The sequence below is a fragment of the Penaeus chinensis genome, chromosome 30 (assembly GCF_019202785.1).
Source record: "Penaeus chinensis breed Huanghai No. 1 chromosome 30, ASM1920278v2, whole genome shotgun sequence".
NCBI classification, from domain to species: Eukaryota; Metazoa; Arthropoda; class Malacostraca; order Decapoda; family Penaeidae; genus Penaeus; species Penaeus chinensis.
In genome coordinates this window covers 9,402,857-9,416,457 of record NC_061848.1, presented here as the reverse complement: position 1 = coordinate 9,416,457, position 13,601 = coordinate 9,402,857, and the positions used below count along the sequence as shown (strand labels likewise).

The following is a 13,601-nucleotide window of genomic DNA, read 5'->3' as shown; positions in this document are numbered from 1 at the left end:
ACACACACACACACACACACACACACACACACACACACACATACACTCACACATACATACATATACATATACACATACACACACATACACATATACATACATATACATACACACATACATAAACATTTGCACGCGCACACGCATGCATACACGCACATACACGCACATACACACGTGCTCACATGCTCACATGCTCACATACACACACACACACACACACACACACACACACACACACACACACACACACACACACACACACACACACACACACACTTCACACACACACACACTTCACACACACACACTTTACACACACACACTTCACACACATACACACACTTCACACACATACACACACTTCACACACATACACACACATACACACACACACTTCACACACACACACACTTCACATACACACACTTCACACACACACACTTCACACACACACACTTCACAAACACACTTCACACACACACACTTCACACACACACACTTCACACACACACACTTCACACACACACACACTTCACACACACACACACACTTCACACACACACTTCACACACACACTTCACACACACACTTCACACACACACACTTCACATACACACACTTCACACACACACTTCACACACACACACTTCACAAATATATACACACTTCACACGCATACACACACTTCAGACGCATACACACACTTCACACGCATATACACACTTCACACACACACTTCACACATACACACACTTCACATACACACACACTTCACACACACTTCACACACACACTTCACACACACACTTCACACACACACTTCACACACACACTACACACACACTACACACACATTTCACACACACTTCACATACACACACACTTCACACTTCACACACACACTTCACATACACACACACTTCACATACAAACACACTTCGAAAACACACACACTTCACACACACACACACACACACTTCACACACAAATACACTTCACACACAAATACACTGCACACACAAATACACTGCACACACAAATACACTGCACACACAAATACACTGCACACACAAATACACTGCACACACAAATACACTTCACACACTTCACACACACTTCACACATTCACACATACGCACTTCACATTCACACACGCATACACACATACACACACTTCACACGCATACACACACTTCACACGCATACACACACTTCACACGCATACACACACTTCACACGCATACACACTTCACACACATACACACTTCACACACATACACACTTCACCCGCATACACACTTCACACGCATACACACACTTCACACGCCTACACACACTTCACACGCCTACACACACTTCACACGCCTACACACACTTCACACGCCTACACACACTTCACACACCTACACACACTTCACACGCCTACACACACTTCACACGCCTACACACACTTCACACGCCTACACTAGCTTCACACGCCTACACACACTTCACACGCCTACACACTTCACACGCCAACACACTTCACACGCATACACACACTTCACAAGCCTACACAAACTTCACACACCTACACACACTTCACAAGCCTACACAAACTTCACACACACATACACTTCACACACATACACACACTTCACACACGCACACACTTCACACACATACACACACTTCACACACATACACACACTTCACACTTCACACACACTTCACACTACACACACACTTCACACACACACTTCACACACACTACATACTTCACACACACTTCACACTACACACACACTTCACACACACTACACATTTCACATACACATACACACTTCACACACACACTTCACACTTCACACACACACTTCACACTTCTCACACACACTTCACACTTCACACACTTCACACACATACACACTTTACACACACTTCACACACACACACTTAATACTTCACACACACACTTCATACTTCACACACACACTTCATACTTCACACACACACTTCACACATACACTTCTTACACACACTTCTCACACACAATTCTCACACACAATTCTCACACACACTTCTCACTTCACACACACACTTTACACTTCATACACACTTCACACACACTTCACACACACTTCACACTTCACACACACTTCACACACACTTCACACACTTCACACACACACTTCTCACACACACTTCTCACTTCAAACACACACTTTACACTTCATACACTTCACACACACTTCACACACACTTCACACTTCACACACACACTTCACACACACTTCACACACACACACTTCACACACACTTCACACACACATACACACATACACACACATACACACACATACACACATACACACACATACCACACACACACTTCACACACACACACACTTCACAACACACACATCACACACACACTTCACATCACACACACACTTCCACTCACCACACTACACTTCACCACACACACACACACACTCACACACACACTTCACACACACCATTCAACACATCAACTACACACACTTCCACACACTTCAACACCACACACATTCACACATTCACACACACTATTCACACACACACTTCCCACTTCAACACACTTCACACATTCACACTTCACACACACTTACACACATTCACACACACACACACACACTCACACATCATAACACACACTTACACTCACACCACACACATCACACACATCACACACACACACATTCACACACACTACACACACCACACACTCACACACACACAAACACACACACACCACACACACACACACACACACACACACACACAACAACACAACATCACACACAACTCACAACACACACCACACCACACACACACTCACACACACACACACACGCGGCGCGCGCACACAATTCACACACACACACACGAGGCGCGCGCACACACACACACACACACACACACACACACACACACACACACACACACACACACACACACACACACACACACAGACACACACACACACACACAGACACACACACACACACACACACACACACACACACACACACACACACACACACACACACACACACACACACACACACACACACACACACACACAGACACACACACACACACACAGACACACACACAGTTGGAAAGTGTTGCTTGTAAATTTAGACTTTCAGATTGCCCTCCTCATATAGATTTAAGCATAGAAAAACTAATTAGGGCATTCACTAGGAATCTGGCTCCATGACCCTAGGTTTAGTGGTGGAACTATAAGATTGTAATGCTAAACAAATACTGGCAGTGTTATCTTGCCAGATTTTTTATTGATCCGTACTTTTTACTTGGTTAAATACCTAGAGAAGCACCACCATTACTTTTAGTACAGTTTAATACAGTTTTCCAAATTGTACATAGTGATCAGCATGAATTGGTTGTAAAGGAGTAGAGGACAGTTTTAAAGTCTTCAGAAAGCTGTACCTTGTCTTTTGTAGTGTCTATCAAGATAGAGTGAAAGTTGGATGGAAGAAGGCATAAAATTATAGAAAAAGTGCGAGTGTAATGCTATCACATTTCTTACAAAATATTGTACGGTGTGTCTTACATGAGAGAGGAATCTCAAAGAAATTAGTGTAAGGTGGCTTCAATACTTGTCTCTGCAAAAGAGCTAGAGTATAAAAGGCTAGTCATGTCATTAGTGATTGGTTATAGAATCAAAACCCTGATGGTTTTTAGTAAATAAGCAGAGTCATATGCCCCCTTCTCTTTAAGACTGACAGTGTCTTCAGTAGAATGTACTTTGTTGATTGTGGTTAGTAACTTGTTGACTGTGGTTTATAAACTGATGTCTTCTGTTGATGATTTACAAAACAGAAGAGAAAATCTTGTTTAACTTTTTATCCTGTAGAAGGATACATTACAAATATTATTGCTGGTCTTTTTAGTTCTAACTCTCATTGGTTAGTAAATTGTTGCTCATGTTTTATTTACTATTATTTTTGTTTTAGGATGAAACTAAAATCTTTGTACATAGTATGCATGATAATACTTTTGTATGAATATGACTTATTTTCTGTGTATGTCTTATCCCACTTTTTGAAATTATATTTTGCAATTGGCAATTGCATATACTGCTTTGACACATATTACTGTAAACAGCTTCAGTTAGAGGGATTGTAAATCTCATTTCTGCAAACTTTTTAGATATTTTTTTCTTGCTGTTAACCTATTAGATTCCATATCTTCTTTCCTTTTACATTCCTTTTGTCTCCTTTCTGCTGTCTCTCACATCATATTTACTGTTCAGTTTGCATGTTTTTGCAATCATGATTGTAAATGTTCACATGTATTCAGTCTACTTTATGATAGGCTGTTTTCTTTTCTTTTTTCTTTTTTCTTTTTTTCTTTTTTTGTAATAATTATAATAAATAATGATAACTAAAATGATAATAATAATACTGAAGGTGATGCACATTTAGATCTTTAGTTGTTGAATTTTGTTCATGTTTGTTGTTATAGATTTGTTGTCCTGCACCTACTTTTTTGATAACTAAAGTTTACCGCTTCAAGTGAGCTGGTTTATTGTAGTACCTGGGTAACCTATATATGCGTTTATATATTCATAATAATGACAGATTCTATAATATGAATTGTAAGTATGCAAGATGAAAGACAAATTTTATTTTATATTTTGGTTGTGAAAATTTATTTATAGTTTCTTTGTATATCAATGGAGTATATATGTAGCTGTAAAGTTTTATTTCTTTCTTCCTGTCTATAACAATATTTGGAGAGCTTTTCTTGATATAAGAAATATTGCTAAATCTTCCAAACACAATTTTTCTCCTGATGGTATGAACTATGAAATTAAGTTCATACATGAGTAAGTAAAAAATATTTAATTTGTTATTGTGTGGTGGCATATTTCTATAATTTTTTATTCTGATTTACTGGAATGCTCTTGATGATGTTAAAAGTCCTTTTTTGGCTTTAGTGTACATAGATTGTTCAAAGCACATCCCCTGTATGAAGTACGGCCACCCATCTTTTATTGTGATAGCTAAAGACAGTGTTAAGTGAAAGTGTTTTATAACAAGATCTATAGTCTGTGGTAAGAAGGCTTTCTTTTTAAAGAATAAGTAAAAGTTGTCTTGTAACTTTTTTGGAAGTCTTGATTTTGAGAAACACCATTAATGAGTCATATCAGTGATATGGATTAGAGTAGATGCATTGCTCAAAACCATCTAAAGAAATCATAAACTTAAAGAGCGCTGAGTATCACTGAGAATATTTTTAGGTAGCACTTTTTTTAAATATGTGTAACACATTTATAGGATTAAGAATGTCACAATTGTACTGTGCTTACTGCTGTACCAAACCAAGTCAACTTGTATTTTATTATACTCTGCCAAGTATCATCAGCATGTACTAAACCTTCCCTTGCTTTAGTATGTTGAAAGCAAAACATGTATCAATTCTTGAGTTTCAGTGATCTTAATAAATGTTGTTGAAGATAGTTATTGTTTTGGCAACCATATCAGAAGTTGGACACTGAGTGGCTTTTTGGAAATCTGGGGTGTCATTTCATCTTTTTCTTGGGTGATGGGGGGAGGAGGTGGTTTAAAAATGTGGTCCTATGGGGGAGGGGGTTAAACATGATGCCCTTGCCAAAAATTCACGGTCTGAAGTTGAAAGATCAATTACAAAGATGGAAAATAGAAGTTATGGCATGTTGAGGAATCAATTTTTTCCAAAGATGATGGTTGGCATTATTATGTCAACGCAGTATTATTTTCTCATGGCAGCTACTAAAGACTCAAATTTTTAAATGAAAGTTGGAGCACTATCCAAGACAGGCAAACATAGTTTATGAAGTTAATGGGTTGGAATGCAACTTTACATAAAAAATTGAAGTTGCACTTTTTTTACTTTCTTTCTTTCTTTCTTTTTCATAAAAAATATAAAAGATATTATTGGAATTTTGTCTACATTGTTTTTTAGATAATATTTTATATTACTGTTCATTTCTGCATATATTGCTTTTTCAATTTTAATTAATGAACTCTGACACTTCAGAAAGGGTGAATATTTCTAATGCCTTAAACTTAACCAGTTTCATTCCATTTCTTTCTTCACTGTGGATAGTATTTTGGGGCAAATGCTAACATTGAAGGTTTTAAAAAGCACTTGGGTGTTAGAGAGTGTTACAAGTGTAAATATTAGTAAGACAGGCATCCCTTACAGATGAGGCTGGAGAGCGACGATCATGGTCTTGGGAGGCGAGTGGCCACCGGACCGACCATTACCCACAGCTCCACAAACAAGGTGCATCAGTGTCCCTACTGTGCATACTCCACCACAAAGAAATTCAATCTAGATAATCACATGCGCATTCATACAGGGGAGAAACCCTTCTCTTGTCCCCACTGCCCTTACCGTGCCAGTACTAAAGAGACCCTGAAAAGACATGTCTTAGTTCATACTGGGGAAAAACCATACTCGTGTATTCATTGTCCATACCGCTGCACTCAATGGGGTTCTTTAAAAAGTCATGTTCTGACAAAGCACACATTCAATAAAGATCCTTTGTTCTCAAATAATAGTAAGTAGATTTTTCACTTAAGAAAGGAAATATATTATTTTTGATTCTTGAGAGATAGAAGAAAGAAATGTTTGGTTTATTGTTTGTCTTCAAAAGATATGTATCAAGACTGAATTTCTGAATCTTTTGGTTCGGATAAAAATGAGAATAAACATTTTATGTTCTTATCAGGTGTTTTCTTTAATATATATATTTATGTTTAGTTTATTTATTCAGATGGATATGATTTAATTCCTATGTATCCACCATCAGGAAAGGAAATAACTTTATAACATAATGAAGACAAATTCCATCTAGTTTATTAGTAAGAGAAATACTTCTTAACCTAATGAATAATGTATTAAAAACTGGCAGTTTGCCAGCAACATGGAGGTGTTGATGAGCATCAGCGGTTCCCATTAAAACCCAGTTTGTTCAAGTGTTTCAAACACAATATTGGGCACCTATTGACTTTTAGGTGGAGCATATAAGCAAATGCTTAAAAAAGTTAAAACTTTCCTGTACTTTAGATGCCATTATCCAATTGTAACTCTAAACAAATGGAGAAAATTGAGCTCCCACTGATGGCACAAGGCATGTTGTTAAGTTGTGCCTTCCACAACTTCGTCCACTGCGGCCGCAACGAGATATCATGCCATCCATGATTAACCCAATGCCGCCGGGAAAAATGAAAAAAAAATGGGGAAAATGCTGTGCCTATTTTCTATATTTTTTTGTGAAATGTCTGCCCATTGATGGCTCTGCTAGTGCTTAGCCACAAAGGAGTCAATTAGTAGACCTTGTGACCGTACCTGATTTGAATTGGCGGGAAAATCGTATTTTTTACTAGTGCTATGAATATCAATGGTGTTATTTTTATTATAAACATTATAATTATCATTATGTTTTTTTTTAATATTAATAACAGCAAAATAAGATAATGTAAAATATTTTGTAAATCAAAGAAAAGGGTGAACGGGCGAGACGGGCAGTACTCCTAACTGGCTCATTGGTGACTTAGTACAAGTATAGCCATCTATGTGTAAAAACAATCAAACAAGTACTAATAGTGGGCATAGCACGTGTCTACCCGTCGTACCCGTCGGCAAGGGGTTAATGAAAAAATTTACCAAAATGCAATATTTTATTATCACTACATGGGACTTCTTACACTTCAGTTTTTTATTACTATCTTTTTTTTTTCAAGCACAAGTTGAGCTAACTTTGAAAGCATGTAGTATTAAATTCCATCTTAGTACTTCATGAAACACCCACAATTGTAAGAGAAACATTAAACCGATGTTTCAGTTTTCCAGAGTCCAGACCTTTATGCTTCTTTCGGTATTGTGGCTGTTCCATTTCATCTTTGACACACCTCACTGTTTGTGTAAAAGTTTCTTGTTTATTGTAAAATGTTCATGATAGATAAAAAGTCAATGAAATGCCAAATTTCAGTGAGAAGTACAAATAAGACTTTTTATGATCATTAATGTTACTACTTTACGGAACTTAAAAAAGAAAAAAAAACAAGGGAAAGGACATGAGTTTAAGACTATTTTGTTTCATGTTTTGTTAAGATGGATATGCTTCTAAATGACTGCTGGAGGATGATTATCAAGGCTGACAGTAGCTATGAGTTTCTTCAATCTCCAGGCTACCACTTGCTCAAGTTGCTAACTTGTTATTCCTGCTAGTTTGCCGTAGTGTAACAGGATAGTAATCATTAGGCAACTTTCTTTTTTTTTGGTGTGTGTGTGTGTGTGTGTGTGTGTGTGTGTGTGTGTGTGTGTGTGTGTGTGTGTGTGTGTGTGTGTGTGTGTGTGTGTAGCTATATGTTATGAATGGCTTAAACTTCCATTAGAAATATCTTGATGCCATGCAAAATTCTGGATATCATTGTTACAACAAACTTATTCACTCCTGCTTTCTTACTCCTGAAATTTATTTGTAATATTATGGACCACATATTCTTCCTTTGGGCACACAAATTGAAGCTCTAGTTTTAAGATTTTTTTTGGACCTGACTAATGAGCCACATCGGTTTCTCATGCACTTACTACCTTAAATGCAGTTTTGCAATCATATGACAAATTCATGTTGGACACTAACTTTTGTAAATCATTATTTTATCATTGTTATAGACATGACATTCATCATCATAGTTATAAAATATTACAAAAATTAGTAAAGAAATTCTAAGCTCCACACAAGCTATAAACCACTAATTGACATGGAGTGGCTCCCCTCATGCTCGTCCAGTCAGCTTCCAGTTGGCGTCCTTGATGGAGGGCACAAGACTGGCCAATCTCAGGAAAGAAAAAAAAAATGCCAATCATTCTAGGCTCTATTTTAGTCTAAATGAACAAATCACTTTAGAGAACAATAATTAAGCAGTATTGAAGGCAGAAAATTATGATGAAAACAAAGATGTATGATAATCTTAAAAATACCAAACATGTGTAAACTTGTGTACAAGTCAGCTGATTAGAATTAAAAAGAGACAATGAATCAGAGTACTCCAGAATCTGAGGCGAATTGCCAGATTTTTCTTTCCAGAGATGGGATGCACTATGAATGAATTTGTCAGATCTGACACAAAGGGTACTGAATCTACTCCGTCCCATTGACAGTCAGAGGAAACTTGTAGGTGGAATATGTTGTGCTGAGCAGTATAGGATCAAGTCTCTTCTTTCATTTTGATTTCTTTTTTCATCATTTTTGTTCCGTTTCTCATCTCCGATCTTCTTTTCTTATGGAAAGATATATTATATGTTGTAATACTACTTTGAAAAGAAAAGTCGTTATAGAATATAAAAATAGTAGAATTTTTTCTACTTTGCCTTTGGCTTTCATGATTTAGTTTCATAGACATATATCCAATGAAAATGTTCAGGGGAGGAAATGCTTTAGATAGAAACCAGAATTTTATACGGTTAGTGTTCAAATCTGGAATTTTGGGGAATATTTTAGAAATGTAAATTTCATAATTACAACATACATGACCTTGGCCAGTGTCTTTGGATGTTTTTGCATTGAAAGGTTATTAAAAGAATTCTTGTTGAGTGCAGACCTGTCTTTATCCAATGTGACCATAATAAGTGAAATGGGCATCCCCTGCAGGTGGGTCTGGAGAGTGAGAGTCACGGCACGCCCGTGAGCATGGCCCCCAGAAATGGCGTCAGCCTGAGCAGGAGATATCACTGTTCATACTGCACCTACAGTTCATCTGTTACCACCAACTACAGGAATCATATGCGTACTCACACAGGGGAAAAGCCTTACTCTTGTCCTCATTGTCCATACAGTGCAACCACAAGAACCACCCTGAAAAGGCATGTACGAACTCATACTGGAGAGAGACCATATGCTTGTTCATATTGTTCATACCGCTCAAACCAGAAAGGAACACTCAAAAGTCATGTACTTGCACATCATGCAACAACTGTCAGTGTGACTAAATGAGGAAATAATCTGTTTGCAGAACATGCCTAAGTATTCTAGAAAATTAAGGATCAGAGTGACTAGTACAAATGTGTGAAGATTATGAAAGTTGCTTTTCAGCAGTGCATTTTCTGTGATGAGCATAAATTTGAAAGCAAAAATAGTTACACTGTCTTACATTTATTTGTAAAGTGTATAGAAATTTTAATAAAGTAAGTATGTATACCACTTCATGTTTCATTTCCTTTAGAAGTATATCTATTAGGGAAGATGGTATTAAAGAATTATACATACTTGAATTAAATATCTGTGAATCTGGATACTTTAGGGCTAACAGAAAGGACTTTTAGAATGAACAAAAAAAAGATTGATACACATTGCAAAGAGGGTTCACCAACACATGTCAAAACAAGATAGCATGTGCCAGTTAGAGGGTATTTAAGATGTTTGTTCTGGAATAACAGAATAAATTGCTGACGTAGGTCGTAACTATATATTTCATATGCTAATGGCTTGACACTGTTCACAAAGATCAGTGTTTACATTTGCCAATTCTCACATTTATGTAGTATCTATGAGCACCATATATTTTTGTGTGAGTGTATAATTGTGTAATGCTGAGCCATAGTAAGTTGGGCATCCTCGGCAGATGAGTCTTCACACTGGTGACCTGAGGACTGGTGGAAGACGAGGTGCAGGCGCGGGTTGCGTCTCCATTGCCAGCCACAGGATGCACCAGTGTCCCTACTGTGGCTACTCCACAAGGAAGGCTGCTCACTTTAGCTTTCATGACCCTATAGACAAAGATGCTGCTGTTTTTGATGCTGATGATAGAGTAAAGTCAAGCAATTTTGTCAAATTATTCTGCTCTGGTTTGCCATCAGGGCTATGAAGGGTATATCTAAGTAGCCTATAGTGGACAGCAAAATTAAGTGAGAAACAAAGCTGCATAGCATTGTTAGCAGACAGGAAATAGCAGCTATTTACTTATGTTGTTTTCTATTTCTGTCTCTGTATTTTTGTAGCTTACATCTCTCTTCTCTTCTCTCCTCTCCTCTTTCTTCTCTCACTTCTCTCTCTTGCTCTTTCTCTCTCCTCCCTCTTGCTCTTTCTCTCTCCTCCCTCTTGCTCTTTCTCTCTCTTCCCTCTTGCTCTTTCTATCTCCTCTCCCTTGCTCCGTCTCTCTCCTCTCTCTTGCTCTTCTCTCTTATCCTTCTTTCTCTTTCTCTCCTCTCTCTTGTTCTTTCTCTCCTCTCTCTTGCTCTTTCTCTCTCCTCTCCCCTGCTCTTTCTCTTCTCTCTTTCTCTCCTCTCTCCTCTCTCTCCTCTCTCCTCTCTCTCCTCTCTCTCTCCTCTCTCCTCTCTCTCCTCTCCTATCCTCTCCTATCCTATCCTCTCCTATCCTTTCCTTTCTCTCTCTTCTCTCTCTCTCTCTCTCTCTTCTATCTTTTCTCTTTTCTCTCTCTTCTCTCTCTTCTCTCTCTTCTCTCTCTTCTCTCTCTTCTTTCTCTCTCTTCTCTCTTTTCTCTCTTTTCTCTCTCTCTCTTCTCTCGCTCTCTCTTCAGTCTCTCTCTCTCTTCTCTCGCTCTCTCTTCACTCTCTCTCTTCTCTCTTCTCTCTCCCCCTCTCTCTCTCTCTCTCCCCTCTCTCTCTCTCTCTCTCTCCTCTCTCACTCTCTCTTTCTCTCCCTCCCTCTCTCCCTCCCTCCCTCCCTCCCCCCCTCCCCCCCTCCCCCTCCCCCCCTTCCCCCCTCTCCCTCACTCCCTCCTCTTCTCCCTCCCTCTCTCCCCCTATCCCTTCCCCCCCCCCCCCCTCTCTCTCTCTCTCTCTCTCTCTCTCTCTCTCTCTCTCTCTCTCTCTCTCTCTCTCTCTCTCTCTCTCTCTCTCTCTTTTTCTCTTTTTCTCTTTTTCTCTTTTTCTCTTTCTCTCTCTCTCTCTCTCTCTCTCTCTCTCTCTCTCTCTCTCTCTCTCTCTCTCCCTCCCTCCCTCCCTCCCTCCCTCCCTCCCTCCCTCCCTCCCCCCCTCTCCCTCTCCCTCTCCCTCTCCCTCTCTCTCTCTCTCTCTCTCTCTCTCTCTCTCTCTCTCTCTCTCTCTCTCTCTCTCTCTCTCTCTCCCTCCCTCCCTCCCTCCCTCCCTCCCTCCCCCCCTCTCCCTCTCCCTCTCCCTCTCCCTCTCTCTCTCTCTCTCTCTCTCTCTCTCTCTCTCTCTCTCTCTCTCTCTCTCTCTCTCTCTCTCTCTCTCTCTCCACCTCACCTTCTCTCTTCTCCTTTGTCTTTTTATCTCCTTTTGTCAATTTGCCATTTCCCTCTTCCTGTCTTTCAAATTCCTATTATTTGAGTTTTCTTCTTTGTTATTTTTTTTATCCTCTCAATTTCTCTCTACCTCTCCTCTGGTGCATGTTCTTATTGAAACCATAACAGGCTGTGGTCACGTGTGTGCATGATTTATTGAGCTCTGGATTTCATTGCTTGAAAAAAAAAAAAAAATACTTGGTGCATCATATCTTGTTTCTGTTTTAAATCTTCTTGCTGATATGTTATAATTCAGTGTTTGAATGTATTAGGGAATATGTGCCTTATTCAAAATTAAGCAGGATTGAAAATATTATCCATAAATGATTATAATCCAAAACCAAAGAGTAAAGCATTATAGAAGTCAGTAAATTCAGTTGCCTTACAATAATTTACAAGCAGAAGTAAATTATTGAAAGATACATTTTCATCAGCAGCCGTAACTAGTCAATTTTGTTTGTATTGTTAAAATTACAAAGGATTTTTGTATGTTTTATTTGAAAGAGAAGTGACATTTTAAGATTTATAGATTTATTCTTAAGAGAATTGTAGAGAAAGTGTAATAAAAGCAGCCATTATGCATAAGAGACTAAAAGTAACAGTTTGTTGGCATGTGGGTTGAAAATGTTTATTTATTTGACGATGATGGACATAGGGTGGCCATGATTTACTGTTAAGTTATAGGAAATTTATTGGTGCTGCTATCAGGACTTTATATACTTTATTAAGTTAGATATAAGTTATAAATGTTAAATATATGTTAAACATGAAACTTTTGCATAGATTACCTACAGGAAGCATGTTTCCAGTTGTATTCCATAGTGAAAAGTATATTATGTATAGATTGTGTAATGTGTTTGTGGTAGTGTGTGCATGTGTGTGTGTGTGTTTGCTTTTATAATTTACACATTTATTACAAATATTTCTGTTTGTGAGTAAGATGGGTGTCCCCTACAGGTAGGGCTGGACACATCCCGTAGGATGAGTGGCGGAGGAGGTGCACCGGGAGCTGAGAATGACCACAGTACTGTCACTAAGAAGCGTATGTGCCTCCACTGTCCATACAGTACAAATGTTGCCACAAACTTCAGAAACCACATGCGCACACACACAGGCGAAAAGCCATTTTCGTGCTCATTCTGTCCTTACTCAGCCATAACAAAGGACAACCTGAAGAGACACATTCGTGGTCATACAAGAGAAAGTTCCTTTGAGTGTCCCATGTGTCCATTCAAGTGTATAGATAAGAGTGCCATCATGAACCACATGGTAACTCATCATCCACAATGGTGCTAG

The 13,601-nt window shown here is 38.6% G+C and overlaps 2 protein-coding genes across 2 annotated transcripts in view; both read left to right on the top strand.

The window, feature by feature from the left end:
• Nucleotides 1–10,243, top strand: part of LOC125041179 (broad-complex core protein isoforms 1/2/3/4/5-like) — a 39,009-nt gene extending 28,766 nt beyond the window's left edge. The window contains exons 6-7 of the mRNA XM_047636009.1: nt 6,238–6,318; nt 9,695–10,243. Coding sequence (XP_047491965.1) covers nt 6,238–6,318; nt 9,695–10,036 — 423 coding nt within the window. The 3' untranslated portion in view covers nt 10,037–10,243. The remainder of the gene's footprint in view (nt 1–6,237; nt 6,319–9,694) is intronic.
• Nucleotides 10,244–10,664: 421 nt separating this feature from the next.
• LOC125041222 (zinc finger protein 513-like) lies at nt 10,665–13,601 on the top strand. The gene is made up of 2 exons (XM_047636060.1): nt 10,665–10,850; nt 13,263–13,601. Exons 1-2 carry the CDS (start codon nt 10,665–10,667, stop codon nt 13,599–13,601), a joined length of 525 nt encoding a protein of 174 aa, XP_047492016.1.